At 32.3% G+C, this 21,830-nt stretch overlaps 1 protein-coding gene across 1 annotated transcript in view; it reads right to left on the bottom strand.

Annotated features, from left to right (window-relative positions):
- LOC143245499 (uncharacterized) overlaps nucleotides 1-16,288 on the bottom strand; it is an 84,285-nt gene extending 67,997 nt beyond the window's left edge. The window contains exons 1-2 of the mRNA XM_076491861.1: nucleotides 16,231-16,288; nucleotides 13,500-14,120 (exon numbers count right to left, since the gene is read on the bottom strand). Of these exons, the coding sequence (XP_076347976.1) occupies nucleotides 13,500-14,120 (621 nt within the window). The 5' untranslated portion in view covers nucleotides 16,231-16,288. The remainder of the gene's footprint in view (nucleotides 1-13,499; nucleotides 14,121-16,230) is intronic.
- Nucleotides 16,289-21,830: the final 5,542 nt, after the last annotated feature.

Below are 21,830 nucleotides of genomic sequence, written 5' to 3'. Positions count from 1 at the left end.
TGTGTATAGTGTGTTAAAACATGAATAGTTTGATTTTAACGTGTAATACGTGGCATCTACAGGTATCAGCATTCTTTCCATGGAGTTGATCTTTCAGGTCTCAGAGATACAGCTGTGAAGGAGTATTTTAGGCAGCCAATAGTTGTAAATTTGGATTTTTTTATCCTAAGTTTGTTTGTTTTACACGTCTGTGCTCATAACAGTGAACGCTGTTGTCCACAAAACTCAGCCTTTTTCTGTGTTATTTTGGGGGTTCATAAGAAACAATATTAAATACTACATATGCAAAACGGCTTGTTTGGGTTGAGAAAATATTTTACGTAGAAGAGCTTGAACAACGTTTCAACCTTCTTCGGTTATCGTCAGGCTCACAAAGAAAGAGGTAACTGACTGGAAGCTGACCACATGTTTGGAAGGGGTTGTGTAACTGAGTGTCGGAATGTAGAGGGCGGTGTTAGATGTTTGAATATATAATTTATTTATTTTATTATATTAATATAGGTATAAAGGCGTTCCTTTATATTGGTTTATTTTGGGTTTAAGTTGTTGTATAAGTAAGGCTTCTTTAATTTTGCATTTGTTTATGTTTGTTTCTTTATTTACTATTTGAGTGTTTTCTATGGTTATGTTGTGTTTATTTGACTTGCAGTGTTCGAAAACGTGTGAAGGTGACTTTTTATGTTATTTGAATCAGGTTTCCATTTTTCTACTTGTTTCTCCAATATAGAAGTCGTGGCAGTTATCACATTGTATTTTATAAATGTTTTTGAATAAATTTGGTATTAACTGGAATGTCATATTTTGTTACTAGTTTTTCCAAATGTTGGTTATTTGTCTGCTGATGTCGGGAATATATGGTTACGTGATTTTTTGATTCGTGAGATATATTTACTTTTGTTGGTTGATTTTGCTTTCTGTCTAGGTGTGTGCGTATAATGTTTTCCACGGTTTGTGGAGGAAACTTATTGATGTTGATGAAGTATTGTTTTATTTTGTCTAAGTCATCGTTAATTTTATCTGGTGAGCATAGTTTTATGGTTGTGTTTATTTGGTTTCTTAGTATGTTGAGTTTTTGTTTTGTTTCATGTGCTGAATCCCAAGGAATGTATAGTCCAGTATGGGTGATTTTTCGGTGGATTTCTGTTTTGAATTGTGTGTCGGTTCTTGTAATTTTGAGGTTAAGAAATGATATTTGATTGCTTTCTTCCTGTTCACATGTGAAGTTAATGTTGGGATGTATAGAGTTAATGTGATTGAAAAAATTAAGTATGTGTTCTGTAGATTTGAATCCCGAAACCATGTCATCTACATATCTGTACCAGTATAGTGGTGGATGTAATGCTGTGTTAATTGCTTGTGTTTCAACTTGTGTCATAAAAATATTGGCTAGAACTGGTGATACTGGGTTGCCCATGCTTAGGCCATTTGTTTGTATATAGTTTTGGTTGTTGAACATGAAGTTTGTCTTTATCGTGGTGAATTCTATGAGGGTTGCTAATTGGTTACTGGGAATGTCTATAGTTGGGTTAGGGTCTCGGATATAGAGTTCTAAGGCTATCTTGCAGGCTTCAGTGGTTGGAACTTCTGTAAAGAGGGATATAACATCGAAACTGGCCATTAAGGCTTTATGATTAAGTTGATTTAGATTAGACTTGAAATTAAAAGAGTCTTTGATGAATGAGCTGGCTGATGTTACATATTTGGAGAATGCCCATGCTATGTATTTACCAAGATTGTAATTAAACGATTCATATGTGGACATTATTTGTCGTAATGGACAATCTGGTTTATGAGGTTTGGGGATGCCGTATATTTGTGGTGTGCGTGAGTCGGTTTTACGTAGGTAGGAATAAAGTGTTTGTGAAATTGTGTTGGCTTTTTTAATGGTAAACAAACAAAATTACAAAACCATCAGTTTTAACATTGTAGTGTAGAGTCTAGCTACTGTATTTTATAACTGGCTTTTTCACTGTTCTCTTGTAATTTTGAACAGAAAAAGTTGTTTTAGGTTTATTAAAGGATTAATTACATTATGTAACACAAATTTTGTTTCTGGATAGTACATGTTATTTCTTAATTGCTTATGTTATAAAAGTACAGAAAATGACCATTATTCCTTTCAAACTTTGCTTCTGTGACCTGGACAATGAAATTTAGAAAATAATCTATTTTCTATGTAAAAATGGGCAAATTTGCACATTTTCATTTACATAAGGTCTGAATAAAAGAACATATGAATCAAGATTTAAATGTATTTATACTAAAGTCATTCAAAAATTAACAAAAATGTTTAAAAGTGAGTAGTTTTTTGAGACTTGCAACTGTAATGTAAATCACTTTCACCTATCAGCCCCTGAATATAGTCTTCCATCATATTTTCATAATATGCTCCCAAGTCACAAAAGCAAAGTTTGAAGACAAAAATAGGTCTTTTCCATTTACTTTAAGCATAAGCAATCGAGAAATAACACTTTCTACCCAAGAACAAGAAAAAGTAAATTTTGTTACGTAGAGTGTTATGAAGTGTTTCTAACCTGATTTGTTTCTGGAACTACATTTTGAACATAAATGAGGTGTGATAATACATAATTGTTTCTTTTTTTTTACATTTTTGGCTAAGAAATACACATTTCAGCTACTGTATACTTTTGTGGATATTTCACAAGGGCAAAAAAAAACATTTATGTTAAAAGAAGTCATAAGAGACCAAGATTGTAGTTAATAGAGGGTTTTGCTCTTCACTAACACATTTTTATGCTCTACATTCTTTTGGGAGTTGTTTATCCATTTGTACAAGACATTAAAGTAGCCTGTTAAACCACAATTCAGGAAACAGTTCTTGATTCACTTTGGTAGGCCACAGTTTACGTGTCGTATGTACTGTTACTGTAACAAGCAAAGTGAAATAAATATAAATTATGCAGATAAAACTAATTATGAGAACAGATGATGTTCTCTGGCTTTAAATATTTTTCTCAGCACTAAAGTTTTCCTTTGCTGTGATGTTGGTGTAAAGCAATGGTTTCCTGATTGTTTTTAATATTGTTATTCACCGTTGTTTCTGTAGTGTTTGTACTGAGCAGTATTTGCACTATAACATTTGATACAACACATGTATCTTCACAAAATCTGGCAGACTTAATATAGATTACAAGTATTTTCTATACAGAAAATCAGGTTTTTGATGAAACATTTTTCTTAAAGATTTGTTTGTGAAAACAGTCTGTTTTGTTACTAGTCTAAGTGCAAAGTGATTTCATGTCCTGAATGAAAAAACTATTCTTCATGTCCAAAATCTCAAATATTATTTATGTAATCTCTAGAATGTCTTAAATACATTTCAAATGTTTGTTTTTAGTAGGTATTTATATTTCATGCTGTTTTCTATACTCCATGTGGGGGTCTGTCATTTCACCAACCTCGTAACCATCATAAAAAAATGATGAAATTAATATAAATCATGCTTTTTTCATGCTAAGATGACTACATGTTATAATATGAAAATACAGATGTTTAAGTGCTTTAAGTCTCATAACACTCTGTATTTACAAACATATTTATTATTACATTTACCTTCCAGTCACATCTAACTAACATTACATAACTTGTATTGACATGGTGTATGTGCACTCAAGTTACATATCCAGTAATATAAAACTGATCTTTAGTCTTCCCTGTCTTGGCTGTGTTTTAGTGGACAAGTGTATTCTAATATCTTGTCACATTTCAATTACACTGCACAACAAAGTTTTTGCTTCTTGAACACTGTTGGGTGTTCTCTATAGATTTTTAGCCGCTGATCACAAAATCATATCCAAATTTGCCCATCACGTACCATTTCATTGAAATCTTCAGTTTCACCAGGACATTGTTACAATGGAAAAACGATGTCAGGGCAACTGGAATCCATCAATGCTTGCTGACTACTGTTGGATACTGCAACGTGATGCACTGGACATTGAATACAAACGAAAATAAGGAGCAAAACACTTTTAATTATATTGAACATAATAGCGTATTGGAAATATAAATGCAATTAAATATATTATTGCCGGTAAACAGTTTACTGTCTATTTCTCAGAGTTCCTACATGATGAAGCAAAACCAAAACTATATTTGTGCATACCCACCTGGTTCCTGTCACAATCAGCAAAAACTTTTCAAAAAATTGTTGTGCAATGTTATCATACATTTTATATATAGATTATTACTGTTTAGAAATAAATAATTAGTTATTTTTCTTAAAATGTAGAACTGTAAATCATGAAGTAAAGCAAAAACTTTTCTCTTCTCACTACGACCTTTGTACTCAGCTGCTGCTGGACATATGCTGCTAAGCATATTAAAATTTTGTATGCGGAGGATATAAAAAAAAATTTTATAGGTCGTGTGTGTGTATATACACACAGGTACAGTTGAATAATCAAAAAATCATAAATTACTACACTAATACCACAGAATTCCACTATAATTTATTAAGCTTAGTTATACATATATATTTAGATTAAAAAATATAAAACTTTGAGCAGGCTAAAGAAACAACCTACCTTCTTGAAAATTTGAATAAAAAGAACATGATAGCCTTTTCATAGATTAAAATGGCTGGGAAAACTACTCTTGGAACATTGTAAGTTGTTGATTGGTTATTAACATTTCATGTATTGTAGTAATAAGAGTATATATGGACTGTTTCAAAAAATGGAAAGAGTTGAACAGGGCCACCATGTTTGATTCAGTACATAAGTCATATCTTAACAAAATGAAAAGATATGAGGTTCTTATTTTATTTTCTGCCTTGATAATATTAGTAATTTTCAGTGATGTCGAGAAAACCCACTTGTAGAGAAATATATATGCAAAAACATATATTGGAAGTAACTTTTGATTTGTCAAGTTTTTGATCCATTAAACCCCAGATCTGCTTTATTGGGTTAAGATCTGGACTCTGTGAATTATTTCACATTATTTGAATGATTCCAGCAGCTTCTTAGTTAAGTAATTTCTCTTTTGGTTGGATGAGTGTTTGGGGTCATTATCTATGTAGTAGAATCCTTTATGAATAATATACAAACCACTGGGTATACCATGACAGACCAGTATCTGATGGTACTCGTGTTGGCCCATCTATTTTGTAAATATCTCCATTTCCAGCAGAAAAACACCTCCAAACCATTACACTGGCTTCACTATGCTTCATGGTAGTTGCAGTGCATTGAAGGAAGTGCCTTTTACCTACATTCAGCTGGTTGTCCAAGCTATGTTTTTTGGGCTTTGGCATGCCATCAAAGGTTTTCTTCACATATATAATCTTAAACACTGTTTTTATCAAGGTTTATTTGGTGAGTGTTATTGCATTGATTTTTTCTATTATATACTGGAACTCATATGCTGCTTCCTTTTTTGTAGTTATTTCAGACACTAAGTTTGATCAGCATGTTTATTCAAGCAGAACCCTTATCACATGATCTTGGTACAAGTGTCTGGGAATTCTAAATAAATAAGTATTCTCATCCTGACTCATTCACTTGTTAACAGGAATTGGTGAATCATTACTATGGTGTTGAAATTTACATTTTATAATGGCATGGAAGAATTAGCCCATAAAATGGCAAGAATGACAAAATATTTTATTGTCTTAACACTTTTGCACAGTACTGTACATTATTTGCTTTGATGGTGTTCAGTAGTGTCAGTTAGTAATATCTAGAGTTCATTGTTGAAAGTTTACTACTGCAAAATCATTGCACACCATGAGGCTATTAGTGACTATAAAATTGACAGTCAAGTACTATTATTGAATCAGATAAGATTTGGCTAAATGCTGGTAACAGATGCTTGCCATTTAGGGATAACTGTGTAGTTAGCTTTGAGAAAAATGCGTTAACTAAAAGCTTGGATAAAAAATATAGAACAGAAATAGTTGGATCCAAATGTTTATTTCAGGAAATATTCAAACTTATGTACTGAGCAATATTTTGTAAGAGTAGGAATAGCCTTTTGATCTACATTCTTGTACATAGTGAAAATACCTCAAGGGAAGGATTCTACCTGTACAGTATACCTTCTGTAAGATCCAAACATTCATATATGAGCTTGTGGTTTATAATGTTCTTTGAAGCAGAAAAAAGGTTCCTGATGGTTGAGTGGTGACTGGAGGTGCTTTTTGTGCAGTTAGTTGATCTGTCAGTTGTGGCTAGTCAAGTACCAGTATCATAATGTTGCAGATATTATTTCTGGTGCTGGTGCCCAAAGAATCTTTACATCATAGTATGTACTCCTTTTAGGACACCATAATGAGGGGGTTTAGTGGGTATTTCTTTATCATATGGCTAAACAAGAAGAGTAAACCAATGACAATGGGTAAATGAATGATGACAATACAAAGCCAGCATCTTTTACAAAGAATGTAGAATCAGAAAATAAGGTAGCATGGATTGGTAAGGTGCCTCCATTCTTTCATCCAGAATGGTTAAGAAGAACTTTCATGCAATCCAAGGTTGGTGAAAAAAGTTAGATCTGAGAACTTATTACTTGAAGCATCACAATCACAAGAATATAAAGTATGAATTCCTTGTGATATTGAAATCAGTGATATACATGTTAATGTTACTTTCCTTGACATTTTGATTTCCTCAAGAGAAAAGGTTGTTGAAAGTTCATCATTTCTATCCTTTATCATAGTAGGTTATCTGAATTATATCTCAAGACCACAATGTTTTCAGTGTCAAGAGTTTGAATACTTGAAACGTCTTGCTGCACTTCTTTACTGTGTGTTCATCGGTTGAGGTGGCTCACAAATACCAGTTAGATTTGCATTGTGTTAATTGTTTGGGTTCCCACCTCTCATGCTTTTGCTTTTGTCCCAAATGGCAGGGAAGATGTTAAGTGTGTTCTGCCGTATGTGAACAGTGAACAAAATGTAGACAGTTTAACATCTCCATCCATCTCTGTTCCCACTGCTGACAATAATAAATGATAGGGTCAAGGGATACCTGCCCCAATGTGTAAGAATATCATTAGATGTTACCCTTGTTTATTGAAACATTATTGATCCCGTAGGGACTACGATATTTCTTTCATGGCAGGATCCATGGAAGTCAATAAACCTCATTCAAATACAACAAAAAAAGCAGTTGAAAATCAAAACAAGAAAGACTCTCCATTTACAACTACAAATTCTAGATGAAATTGACCACACTTGTACAGTGAAATTCTTGTATTTTTTTGCTCTAATTTGGATGATGTTAAAGCCTTGGTCAGTCCTTCATCCTGTATATGTCTTCTTACAGAAAAATGTTTTGAATTGCTAATAATGTCACTATTGAGGATTTTATGTTAGGCAGAAAAGACCTTGTGTGACAGATGAGCTTATGGAGGACTAACAGTGCTGGGTCATCAACATGCACCTTCCATAAATGTACCATTCAGTACACCACAGGAGACTTGCTATCCATGTCACTCTTGGCCATATCATGCTTTGTTCATCTATCATCATGACAATGTTTCAATTAGGTAGCCCTTCATGATATTCAACAAGCAGTTGTAATTCCTCTGTTTTTATCATGAGAAGTTTAACAAATACATTTCACTCTGGGGACATGAAGATATTGATGAAATGGTCGATCTGTGGAGTGTATGTCCTAAGATCACAGCCTTTCTTTCATTGATACTGAAGAATATACTTATTTTCATACCAGAAGTAAAATATTTACCTCCATATATTTATCCATGTTTTTCTCTTCTCCATTTTTTCTTGGGAGTTTGTGATGGAAATATAATTTTCAATAAGCACAAAAGACTCAGAAATGAGTCTGGGATATATTGCAAATATCCTACTCTTGTCAGCTTCATAGTCTTTCAAAAGACTCACACCTATGCCTGCCAAGTCATATGTCCACCACCAGTTCCAAGATTGTGTTAGACAAATTTTGAATGTAGAATGTAACCCTCATCTCCTTGTGATTTTTACAGACCAATTGTCAAGAAGTTTCTGATATACAGTTCACTTTCCAAGCTATCTTTGTGCTCCCACTTTTAAGAATAATTCAAAGTTGTGTAACTGTGGGAACATATGTGGGTTTTTTCTTGTGATTTTTACTGAGGCCCAAAAAAGTTGCGATTTAAAGACGTATTATTTTTGTTTTAGTTTACACAAATCTATAAAATTCAATCTTGGCTGTACATGTGCTTGTTGAAGTTCCTTCTTAATGTAATTGTAGGAAAGTACTTGCCAGCTATGAAACCAGACTTATTAAATAAGTTTAGTGATGAGATATTATCATTAACTCAGTAAACAGGTGTAGGATATTGGCTGAAAATGTTTTTGGTAATAGTATTTAGTAGTATATGGATGTGAGAAGGTTCTCAGATAATCCATCCTGTTGCAGAGGATGTTAGATAGAATCAGTTTCATTATATATTGTGTTAAGTAATTAATAAACATTGTCCTTGTGTTCAATTTATTGAACTATTTTTACCAACTTACTTCCTTGGTTTTCTATGTTGTTTTTTTTACATGTCCAATAAACATTTGTGTATACTGTTTTAAAGCTATTGTTTTGTACGGAAGACAGATTCTGATTGTTTGAAATTTAAGTTTTCACAAATGACGATTCCGAATCGAGTACCTTTAACAAAACATTTTGTTGAGATTCCTAAAATGGTTAAGAGGAGTCATGTTTCCCAGACTTGATACTTTAAGTACATTAATCACAGTAAGATGTTTCTACTAATGATTTATTATGTACCCAACAACTATTCTTACTTACCACTTCTGATGAACTGTTTTTATTTGATTTTTTTACGTTTCACTCTACAGTGTGAAAAATATTACTCGTAGTAGAGTAAACTTCTGTGTTTTTTTTAATGATTTTACTCAAAAATTTAAACAGATATGACTATTCACAAAACATTCATTAGCTGGAGTAATACGACATTTGAAAAATCCAACTTGTGTGTCAGAAATAACTGATCATTTTACTGAGTAAACTCTGAAGAACTTCTAAATAAAAGGTCTTGTAGTATAATGTAGACAGCCATTTTATCATTTTTACACAGTTACATGAGACATAATGTTTTAATACACTATGTCATTACCATGGGTTTTTGAGATATCAAAATTCAATGACAAGTTCAAATTACAAAATGTAGGTTATTTTTTCTGCAGTTAAAAATACATGGATTACTTATCTGTTTATCTATCAACATTAAGATGGCATTTCTATAGCCTCACACCAACACCAAATGCAAGACATTTGTCATGAGTTGAAAACCCATCAGAAGATCTGAGATTATATACAGTATCTGTGATAACTTCTATTTTCCACATGGTTTCTGAAATGTAATCTCTCCTTTAATTATGATTTTAACTGGTGCTAATAAACAGCTGCAAGTGTTAAAATGGCCTTTTGGTGTTAGGTGTTAAATTTGGTAGAAATGTAATAATAAAGTAAGCTCTTTAATTGCTTAAGAGTCAGACCTGTTGTGAATTTCTTTCCTTGGTAATAAATTCTTAACATTTGAAATATTCAAAGTAAAACATTTCTAGTTTTGTGATTTCATAACAACCATCTCAGTGGTTTAAACTTCATCTTATATATTCACTCTTCATGACGTTATAAAACAACTAAATCTCATAGTGTAGAGAAAGGTTCGTGTAAAAACGTGTTTACCGTTAATATTGATTCCAAACTGACATTTTATGTCATTATTATTTTTATGAATTATTGAACAGTATAAAACTACAGCTTATATTGTTATTTATATTGTTTATAAAAATAAACAATAACCAACTTTAGATCATCTAAAGTATACAAATATTAGTTACTGGTCTAAGTAACAGTAAAGCACGTGACTGACACATTAGTAGAGACGTTCGACAGATGGCAGCAGGTCCACTACTGTCGCTTAAACTTACATGACTATTTTGATTCCGATGTTGAGAAAGTTAATATTTATATCTAAAATTGTAGTAGATTAATCTAAATTAAACCAGGTACCCATGATCTAATTCGTAACAAGATGTTGTTTTTTAATTAACTTTAACGTTACCAAATGAAAAAACTCACAAATAAAATTAATTGTATAAAATTTGGAAGACGTTTGAGAAAATGTGCTAAAAATTGTTAGAGTAATACTTTTACAATAGATCTCTAACATATGTTTCATTTATTTTATTATGAAGAATCAGTTGTAAATTATTTGTTAATTTTGTTTCAAATTACTGTTTGTTTAGTATAAATAAACTAAATCTAAGTTACATTGTGTGTGAAATACAAACCACCGTTTTCAAAGTTACTTTGGTTGTGTCATATTCACTGATTGTTGACCGAGGTTCATGACAAAGGCAGACGTCTATTTCACAGAACAAATCAACAACAATAATTCTGTATGTGATTTTAATGTTTAAATATCATTTGGGTGACATAGTATGACGTTTAAAAAAACCCAGGTATCTGAACACCTAGAGAAATAATGACATATAGCTTTGTCACGGTATGGCTTTGACAGTTTTGTAAATAAAATCTTTAACTGGCACAAAATAACGTTCTGTCCAAACAATGAAATCTGCAGCAGAAATTCACCAGGTTTTCAGATCCAGTTTATGTAGAAGTACTTGATGTCTGAATGTACAGAAACGTTTTATGTATCTGTCTACATAAGTTATACAATATGTAGTAATAAAACTATCCGGAAGAACTGAGAAAGGCTTAAGTTCTTTATTCAAATAAAAAAAGATAAATTCACATAATAAACTCTTTTATAAAAAATATGTAGATGATTTTTGAACAAGTTGATAAGATGACAGTGTCACCATTTAAATTAACAACTGCACCATATGACAGTGTGGGAATCTTTTATTTGATGTTTCTCTAATTGTGAGATCTGGTTTAACTGGTTAATAGACAGAGATCCACTTAAATATATGTATGGTTTAGAAAGCTTCAGCCTGGTATGTAGAAAGATATTAAATGTAGTTATTTTTGAAGTTTTTTTAAAGTATAGTTTTTGTATGTTATGTTTCTGTGTGATGTAAAATATTGTGTAATAAAAAACATCGTAAACGACCCGTGTAGTTTGTGAACGAATTAAGTTGTTATTGTCTTTTGAGTCTTTCTTTTGTGTGGGGAACTCGGTATAAAATACAAAAACAAACAAAAGAACTCATGATCAGATTTATTTAGTTAATTAATTTCTCTCAATTTATTGTCCTAGAATCTTGTATTGTAATGGGATAATACACTTGTTTTTATGTGATGAGGTCACGTGATTAATTTATCTATTCGCTCATTTAGAGGGGATAAGACGTTACGCTCTATCTCGCGAATTAACTGTCGCTTGTTCGTTGTTGCATGTTTTTAAATACTTCAATAGCTGTCATACGTTTTGATACGAAAAGACATTGTTTATTATGAAGTGAAGTTGAATAAGAATTCTTTTCAAAAGAACCATTAAGAGATTTTAAATAGTTCAATCGTCTTTGAAACTTTTTAATGGTATTAATAATTATTAAAATCTAGAACATTGAAATGTAACCATTCTTCATAACAATGTTATTATCTGGTAAATAACCGGGTACGACAGAAATGTCGTGTCGCTTTTCAGCCCACTAGCATTTACAGAAAAATGACTTTTTTTTCAGTTTTCTGAACGTTTGTATTCAATATTTTAAGATATAGTCCTGTGTTATCTTTGAAAGGATAAACTGAGAAGACTAAAGTGTAATGACTACATGTTAACAACCAGAATCTACTTAACTAGTCTAAGAATATGTCATTCACTTCACTACACTCTATTTACAAATATAACTACGCAATTTTATCTTAGGTATCGTGTATAGATATACCATTACTTAGATTTACATAGATATAAAAGGTTGTAGTAGTCCCAGTGTACACGCATTTCAAACAAATGACAGGTCATGTAATTGGTATTTAGAACATTGTTTGTGCTAACTATTTGATGGTATTATCAACTGTGCTGGCTTAATCGATGTATATTGTGATTGTGAGACGTGAAACCCAAATTTTAGAGATGAACCTTAGCAGTTTCCTACAAATTACTGTTTTAACCAAAATTAATTTTGGAAAGACTACGATTGTGGTACGCTCGTTTCACAACACTGGTTCATAAACTGGACAAGGTTCATTACGATCCAAAAAATTATATAGATTATTGTTTCACATGGTAAACATTACTTGCAAGAAAAACGTAAAATGAAGATATGCAAACTATATTTACATCTAAAAGCTTGTGTACCTGTAACGGTACTGCTAAGTTATTCATCTGCTACAAAGAACAAACTTATGTCCTTACTAATATATATGTTAAAACGACTGGTGTGGATTGAGAAAATTTGTTATGTAGAGGACCGGACAACGTACCAGCCGTTTTAACGTACATGTTTTGCTTGACAAGTGGGTTTTCTCGTCATCACGGATATGTTTTTAATGAACGTACTTTCGGTAACCCTCGCCTCATGTTAGCGTCAATACGCATTCTAATAAAGGGAGTGGCAAGTGGATCATGAAATTTTATCACATATATGGTTTTTAGCGCTCTTCGAACTCAAGGTAACCGTGACGTAAATTCAAATTTCATTCAGTTTGCCCTGCAGATTGGAAAGAGCGTTACTTTGCAAATAAAACGACCAGTGAAAGGCACATTCAATCTTAAAATATAAAAAAATGTTTTTATAAAGATATATTTATGAAGTTTTCTCAAAGGAAATTCTAAAAATAACATACACGTGAATGCAGCATTATGAAATGAAATCATTAGTCGATAGGAAGTATTCAACATTGTTTTATTAAATAACACGATCAGTGAAAGGCACATTCAATCTTAAAATATAACAGTAACTAAAAACATAAAGTATGCATAAGAAGATAGTAATTTCATAATAACAGTACACTTGCTTATGTTAATTAAACATTATTGGTTATATTGACAGGTTACATATACCAAACACCATATCATATTATATAATCTTGCGAAATTGACCAACTTTGCTAACAGTATTATTCTGTTTCTTTCGACGTTTAATTAATAGATAATTTAAAGGACTGAATCTTGAGGATGAGGTATCTTAACTTTACTTTTCCTAAAATTCTGATTATCTTTGTAGGGTTTTCAGTATACCACTTCAAACAGGCCTTTATTACAACTGCGGACGTAATGAAAACTGCCCCTAACCCACTGAGCAAAGTGACCACTTCACCAAGTAAGACGACCTGATAGATGAAAGCCAAAACTATCTGGAATGAACGAATTAACGAAACACACCCGGCATCTTCCACAAAGAGGGCGTTAATGATAAAATACTGACATAAAAAACTGGTAATACCAATGGCAAGTACATAACAAGAAGTTGTTCCACACTCGGAAAGTATATTTTCTGCTCGTGTAAACATATAGATACCTAACAATATAATTTGTAGAAGAGAATACTGGAATATCACAACACTGTAGTGAATATACATAATTTTCCTTGTGATTACCTGTGATAGGGCGTTAAAGACGGAACTACCAAGAGCCATTAAGGAACCTATAACCTGGTTACTGGTGTTCACGTTGTTTTCATTGTCAAATATAAATGGTGGACGACATACGAGAATGATTCCTGTCATAGATAATGCGATGGCTAGCAAATCCATCAAATGAACTTTTTCCCGAAGTATTATGTATGCAAATATTGTTGTTAATACACTTTCAGTCATAATTAAGCAAGTGGCGTTACCTAGTGGTAGAAAGTTCAATGAATTGTACATCAGAACCGATGCTCCTGTGCTCATAGTTCCTCTAAGGACTAAGAACAGAAAATTATTCAAACTGTCCGAGAAAATTGACTGCCCACTGTGAATGACCAAAGGACAGGTTATAGTAACCATATACATCCCCCGGTAAAATAAAATGGTTTGTTTAGACAGATGTGGTATCATTTTGAACAAAGCAGACTGTGTAGCGTAAAAGACTGGACAAGCGATAGCAAGGATGATTCCAATATAAGGAAACTTGAAGTTTCGAAACGGAGATCCAGCGGTTTCTGGTGCTCCAGTGGAAATATTTTTTACTTTCTTGTCCTGTTCTCGGTCGTTCATGAGTACAGTGGATTCAGACATCTGAATATGTAATAAAAAAAATTGGAAATTAATTTAAGTAATAATACAAACAATTATTAAAAGTGAAACGTCTGACAGCATTAACCATATAATTAACTATTTTAACCCCTTTAGTAATATTACAGTTTCCTTTTATAATATTTACCCAGGTGGTGTTTTTTTTTTTTTTTGTATTTCTCCCATAGTTACGCGATGGCTATCTGCGCTATTTGTTTCTAATTTTGATGTGATAGACCAGAAGAAAAACACTAAACAATACTATACACTGCCAGCTTTTGAGTTACTGGAACCAAGTAATGGAATTTCACAATAACTCCTATAACACACTCAGAGTGTGAAGAGCGAAGCACATTTTTGTGACGATAGTTAAACACGAACTGCGGTCTTCCACACTCTACTGTAACGAGTTCAATATGACTAATATAAACCTAACAGGAAACATAGAATGCAAACAGGTTGCATAGAATAAGAAAATTGTGTTTTTGTAACATTTGAGGTCACCTGGAGTATGATATGATAGGTATATTTAGGTGCTTACATTGTTACAATCCAGGACTCGAATGCCCACAGTGGAAAGGGTGAAGATATACCTTTATATATCTTTCACTTAGAAGAAACATCCATTCGAGTGAAAGTACGTGGCAGGTCAGCGGTAAGTTTATGTGTTCACAATTATAAGATTACTTGCGGTTGACAAAATACAAATAGCCAGTTGAGTTAATGTTCCGTTATAAAACCGCTTAGTTAAAGAGCTGGGAATATTTAATATAAACTAAATGACTTATTTAATAAACCTAAGATGTATAATACAAAAAAATTGAATGTTTGTGTCAACAAAATCATAGTATGGTAAAAAATTACATTTAAAAAAAGTTTAATGTATTGTTGTCGTGTGAGTTATTTATTTAGATATAACATTCTGAATAGATTGATATTATATTTTATAGGTACACCATGTACATATATTAAAATAATGTTGTTTGTTTTTGAATTTCACACATAGCTACTCGAGGGCTATCTGTGCTAGCCTTCCCTAATTTAGAAGTATAAGATTAGAGGGAAGGCAGTTAGTTTTCACCACCCACCGCCAACTCTTGGGCTACTCTTTTATTAACGAATAGTGGATTGACCGTCACTTTATAACGCCCACAAGGCGTTATATTTGGCGCGACGGGGATCCGAACCTGCGACTTTCAGATTACGGGTCGCATGCCTTAACACGCTTGGCCATGCAGGACCGTTAAAATAATACTGAAGAGATTCATAACTAATACTGATGGATATGAATATCCTTGTATGTTATGAACATTAATAGTCTAAAATAAAAGATAATTTATTATGTAGTACAGTTCGTTGGTAAAATATAAAATTATTTTATCATCTTTTCACCAACCTTCGCTATAAGGAACTCTTAGAATTTCATGTTTATCTGTTTACTTTCCCTTTCTGTTTGTATCGTTTGCTACGTCCAACCCCATAAGAACCTTGCATTTTAGGTATGTAATTTATATCGACGTAGTACAGTTATAGGTTTGTTGACTTATAACAATAAAATTCGGGCTACGATACATTGTATATTCTTGTGTTTAATGACAAACGTACAATAGAAGCAAACACGACCCACACTCGAATAAATCTTCATGATTCAATAAATATATGTTTGATATTTATAGAATTAAAATTATTAAATTACACATTTCTATTTTTATCCTTAATAATACAGATTTTAACATTAATTTATTTATTAATTGGTTAATATGAATTTTAGTTTAGATTGGTAGCAATAATTCACGATTACAGAAAAGTTTATAGAACAGATAATGTATTGTAAATAAATGTAAACATAAGATATGTTAAATAATGTGTTTAATACTGATAAGGTGTCAAAGGAAAGGAAGGTAAGTTAATTTTATTTGAGAGAAATATGTCACCCGACGAGTTAGCGGTAATTTTATGAAGTTAGAACACATAAATTCGAGTTCCATTTATCAACGATGAACACAGTAGAAATCCAATGTGGCTTTGTGCTAAAACAAATACAAATTATTCGATTCCAATATATATTTGAAACCTTATAAACTATTGCAAAAAAATGGTAGAATTACATTACCGTGTTGCTAGTATTTGGTTTTCCGTATTCAAGACCTCTTCTGTTTGTGTTCTCAACGTTCTGGTTGTTATTTTGTTATTAAAACAGGAACGTCTCTGAGGTTACATTGAGGTAGGTGTAATACACTTTACAAACACGTGAATAGTATTGAAGCTAATTGTAAAAAACACGTAAGAAGCACGCATACAGAAGTCAAAACCATTATACAACACAGACCAGGAGGTACGAAACATCACAGAAGATACGAAAAAAGACAATAAGTTGTACAGTACATTGATGTGTTCTATAAAGTCACTTGCTTTACACAGAAAACTACGCTTTGTTTTTTTTGTTTAATTTATTAATGTACGACATGATAATATTGTTCCAGATGTCCTGTATTACTTCCCACAATTCATCTAATCTGCTTCATCACATTAAGGCCTTCACAGTTTTTAAATAAGTAAAGGAGACTCTGGAATATTTATATTAGGACTAACTGGATATCAAGCCTTCTTAGATTCAATTTACTATCAGCATATTATTTGGAATTATCGTCTTACTGGAAAATAAGTCCACGCTTGATGAGATGTATTCTTGATGAAGTGGGATCAGTATGTGCTGTATATGTCAGCAGTCAAGGTGCCATCAGTTGCGTGTACATCACCGACGATATTTGTAAAGACACAGTTTCGAACTTACATTGATAATTCCCACTGTAGGTGTTGAATATTATACCATCTTTACCTTATACGTTGAATAAACTGTCATTGATAATTATAAAACAACGCAAACTTGGATTATGGGTGAATAACATTCGTCTTCAGAGTACATCCTAGTCTATTGTATATGGTCTCCACTTCCTGGTTTACATTGATGGGTTTCTCATGGATAATTATAAGCTTCAATAATTTGTTGCTGTTAGAAGATCGACATAGCAGCCTATCACAGATGGTTTGTTTGTTTGTTTGTTTTCGTATTTCGCGCACAGCTACACGAGGGCTATATGCGCTGTCTGTCCCTAATTTCGCATTGCAAGACAAGAGGGAAGGTAGCTAGTCATCACCACCGACTGCAAACTTTTAGGCTACTATTTTACCAATGAATAATGGGATTGACCGTCATATTATAACGCCTCCACGGCTGATAGGGCCAGATGGTTGGATTATCAGAATTAACTGATTTGTTGGTACTGATAGTCCAGTGTTTTTATTCTGATGACCAAGTGTTTTTGTTTTGATAACTAAATCTCTTAACATGCTATAGAAGTATCTTTATTTTGATACTCAAATTATTCTATCGCGATAATCAGGTAGTTTTATTGTGATTGTTAAGAGGTTTAATTGCACTGCACAACAAAGTTTTGCTTCTTGAACACTGTGGATGTTCCTTATAGATTTTTAACTGCTGATCACGAAAATCACATCCAAATTTGCCCATCACGTATCATTTCATCGAAATCTTCACTTTTGCTACAATGGAAAAACGATATCAGGGCAACTGGAATACGTCAATACTTGCTGACTACTGTTGGACACTGCAACGTGATGCACCGGACATTGAATACAAACGAAAATCAGGAGCAAAACACCATTATTATGTTGAACTTAATAGCGTATTAGAAATATAAACGCAATTAAATACGTTATTGCCGGTAAACAGTTAACTGTCTATTTCTCAGAGTTCCTACGTGATGAAGCAAAATCAAAACTATATTTGTGTATACCCACCAGGTACCTGTCACAATCAGCAAACACTTTTCAGGAAGCAAAATTTTTCAAAAAAATTTTGTTTCATGTTACAATTCCATGGTCCAATTCTGGAGATGACTTATTAAAACTCAATACTGATATCCTACAATGTCTTATAAAACATCTTGGTTCACATATTGAGGACGTAAAAAACTACTGTCTTTGTTACCTAACGGATTCATATTTATACAAACTTTTAACCACAGGAAATATTTTCTACATTTCTCGATATTTTTGGTGTTTTGGATGAGTTTCTATAGGTCTGTTTTATGTGAGACAACTTTAATCACTAGTATTTTGAATCTTAGTATATTAAAAAAAATAAACTATACAATTTTAATGTACTTCATTCAAACAGAATAGAGTTTTACTATCAAAAATAAATACGTACAGTTCACAATAACTTTATCAAATAATTACTGTGTATATGATATACTTACTATTTCACTGTTGTTAGTGTGTATATGTATATATTCCTAGGAGGGTCAGGTGCACTTGACCTCTTCCTTCTTCCTCTTCCTTGTTGGTGTGAACAGCTTAGTTTATTAGTAATTACTACACAAGAGCTTGGGCAGCCCCAATTTACTAGAGCTCTAAGCAGGGCAGTGTCCATGTATTTCGCATCGTTAGTTCCTTCACTAAAGTCTAGCTCATAGGTGGCCTGTTTTTGTTTTTGTAAATTTATTTATTTGTTATTATATTTTCAATTTTTTTAATAAATTTAACTTAATGATCTAATATATAAATTAATCGGTAAGAGGTGTTTAGGACTGTCTTAATCATACATGCAGTATCTGTCAAGTTCGCATAATAGTTCATTTTAAAAAAAATATTTTATTGTATTATGTAGGAGTCTATCTGCTATTGTTTGTGTGTTTCAATATTTATGCATAAACTTTGAAGAGGTTGTTTTAGGTACTCTATATGCTGTTGTAAGTAGTGTATTTTGTAATGAACGTAGTTTGGTTTTCAGTTGTTTTTTGTTCACATTAATCTATGCTTGAGCTGCATAGTCTATTACAGGTCTTATATATGTTTTGTATATTTTGAGGATGTTTTCAAGTGTTACTTTACTGTTTTTTACCAATTTGACTCCTAGCGTGGTTTATTCTTCACCAAGTTTCAGTTTTTATGTTATTTGCCTGTGTTTATTTTGATTCTATATTTTTGGCAGTATTCACATATTTTATTTAATTGTGGTTGTATCTTTGTGGATGTTATTGCTGGTGTTGGGGCACTTTTCCAGATTGCTACATCATCAGAAAACTGTGATGAGTATCCATGATTTGGATATTGTGGCATATTGTTCACATACGTGATGAAGAGAACAGGGTCGTCAGCTTCTAGAGTGAAGAACTCCGAGAAAGTTCCCTCTACGTTTACCTTATATTGTCTGTTTTCTGAAACGTTAGAGAGCCAGCGAATAATTCCTCGCGGAAGTTCCATTTCAGTTCATACAGAACCGGAGACCATTATATCATGCAGTGTCGAATGCCTTCTCGATGTCGAGGAAGCAAGCGACAGTGTATTCTTTTTTATTAAAGCTATTTATTGTTGTTTCAGTTAACCTAACTAAATGATTTGTTGTTTGTCTGAATGTTTTGAATCGTTTTGTTCCTCAGGTAATTTTGATGTTATCTCCAGGAATGTGGACAGTCTATTACAGATTATTTTTTCAGGAATTTTGCCTACACAGCTGGTTAGGCTGATCGTTCGATAACTGTTTGGTTTATTGGCTGACTTACCTTCTTTATGGAACATTTGTATGTTGGCTTGATTCCACGAAACTGGGATGTAGCCAGAGTAACATGATAAATTAAAGTTTACTAATAGATGGTGAAATAATTTCGGAATGTCTTTTTTGATGAGAATTGTTTGTATGTCGTCATTTTCTGGTGATTTGTTTATTGAGTCTTAACTGCTTGTTCGAGTTCTGTTTGTGTGATATTTTTGGTAAGCAGTAAATTATTATAATCATTTGTGTTATTGGTGTTATTGTTGTTGATATTGACTGAGAAATATTGATTGTATAATTTTGGGTTATTTGTTACATGATTGTTTACTGTATTGTAAAAGTAGTTGTTCATGTCTGAGTCGTCATGTGTTTTGAAAGTGTACTGTAGTTGTTCTCTGAAGGGTTCTGCTTTTTTCTTTGTTAGTGTGCTCTAAGGTGTTATTATGTTATAGTGTTGGGTATTTCGTTGTTGTGGCTTCGTTGGTGAGGCTTTTTAGGTGTGATCAAAACTTTCTAGGATCTGTTTTTTTTTCATTTAGTTGGGAGTAGAAGTTATCCCATTTTCCCTGTTTTAATAATTTAATTTCTGCTCTGATTTTGTTTCTGATACTATTAATTTGTTTTTATTTTTCTATCTCTTGTTGCCATGAACTGTCTTCGTTGTTTTATCAGTGTTATTAGTTGTTTGTTTGGTTTCCATGCGTTATTTTATGTTGTTGCTTTGGTACAGTGTCCGTTGCTGCTTGTAGTAGGCACTCTGTCATTATTAGACTATAACTGTCAATTTCTGTTTTGTTGTTAGCTGTATGTTTAGTATTATCTGGTAATATGTTATCTAATTCTTTTTGATATACTTGCCAATTAGCTTTCCTTGTAGTCGAATTTGTCTTGTTTAAAGGTTATATCTTTATGGGGAGCGAGATCGAAGATACACCATACAGGTAGGTGATCACTGTCAAAATCATTTCCCACATTAAAATTTAATCATTTTTGTCTGATATTAAAGGAGGTGAGGCAGATATCACTTGTATTTGTAGTATTGTGTTTTGGTTGTGGGAAAAGATGTTGTGGAATAGGTTTATATCAATACATTTGGTTGGTGAACAATAAATACCTGCTACTGTTATAATTGAATGGTTATGTAGCTGGATATCAGTAATAATATTTTAATTCCAGTTCTTGATTAAGCCTAAGATTTGAAAGACAAAATAAAATGTCTGGGATATTTTTGTAGAGTGGTTTTGTTACTAGATAAACAACGAGATAAAACGTAAAAGTTTCTGTTGTGAAGAAGAAATTGATTAAGATATTCTGGGAGGGTGAGCAGACAAGTTCTGCAGCTGGACGTACCACAAATTGTATTCAAAATCATGTATTCAGAAAGAAATACGTAAAAATATCTGTATACAGTTTTATGCCCTATCTATCTGGGAAAATAAGTAAAAATCATTACTTACCAGTCTATTTTGTTTCTATGCATGCAGTAAAAGTTTGTTTAGTTTTATATTGTATTCAGTGCCATGTTAAATTTATATTTTAAAATGGTCATGTGATTTATTTTAATATGTCCGTGTTAATACTGTTAATGTAAATCTCGCATTATTTTATTACATTAAACAATCTGTCAAGAGGCAAAATTCGACTTCATCTTATTGCATAAATTAATTTGTCGACAGGCAGAATCCGACATTATTGTATAAGATTAGTTGATTGGGAAAATTCGAAATTGTTTTATTAAATAAAACGATTAGTAGAGAGGCAAAATCCAGTCTTTCTCAGTTTTTCCAGATAGTTTATTACTACATATTGTATAACTTATGTAGACAGATACATAAAACGTTTCTGTACATTCAGACATTAAGTACTTCTACATAAACTGGATCTGAAAACCTGGTAAATTTCTGCTGCAGATTTCATTGTTTGGACAGAACGTTATTTTGTGCCAGTTAAAGATTTTATTTTCAAAACTGTCAAAGCCATACCGTGACGAAGTTATATGTCTTTATTTCTTTAGAATTTAGATGTTCAGATATCTAAGGTTTTTTAAACGTGATACTATGTCACCCAAATGATATTTAAGCATGAAAATCACATACAGAATTATTGTTTTTATTTGTTCTGTGAAACAGACGTCT

This window comes from Tachypleus tridentatus, chromosome 2 (genome assembly GCF_004210375.1).
Source record: "Tachypleus tridentatus isolate NWPU-2018 chromosome 2, ASM421037v1, whole genome shotgun sequence".
Lineage (NCBI taxonomy): Eukaryota > Metazoa > Arthropoda > Merostomata > Xiphosura > Limulidae > Tachypleus > Tachypleus tridentatus.
Note: the sequence above shows the minus strand (reverse complement) of the source record. Positions and strands in the feature narration are given on the sequence as shown.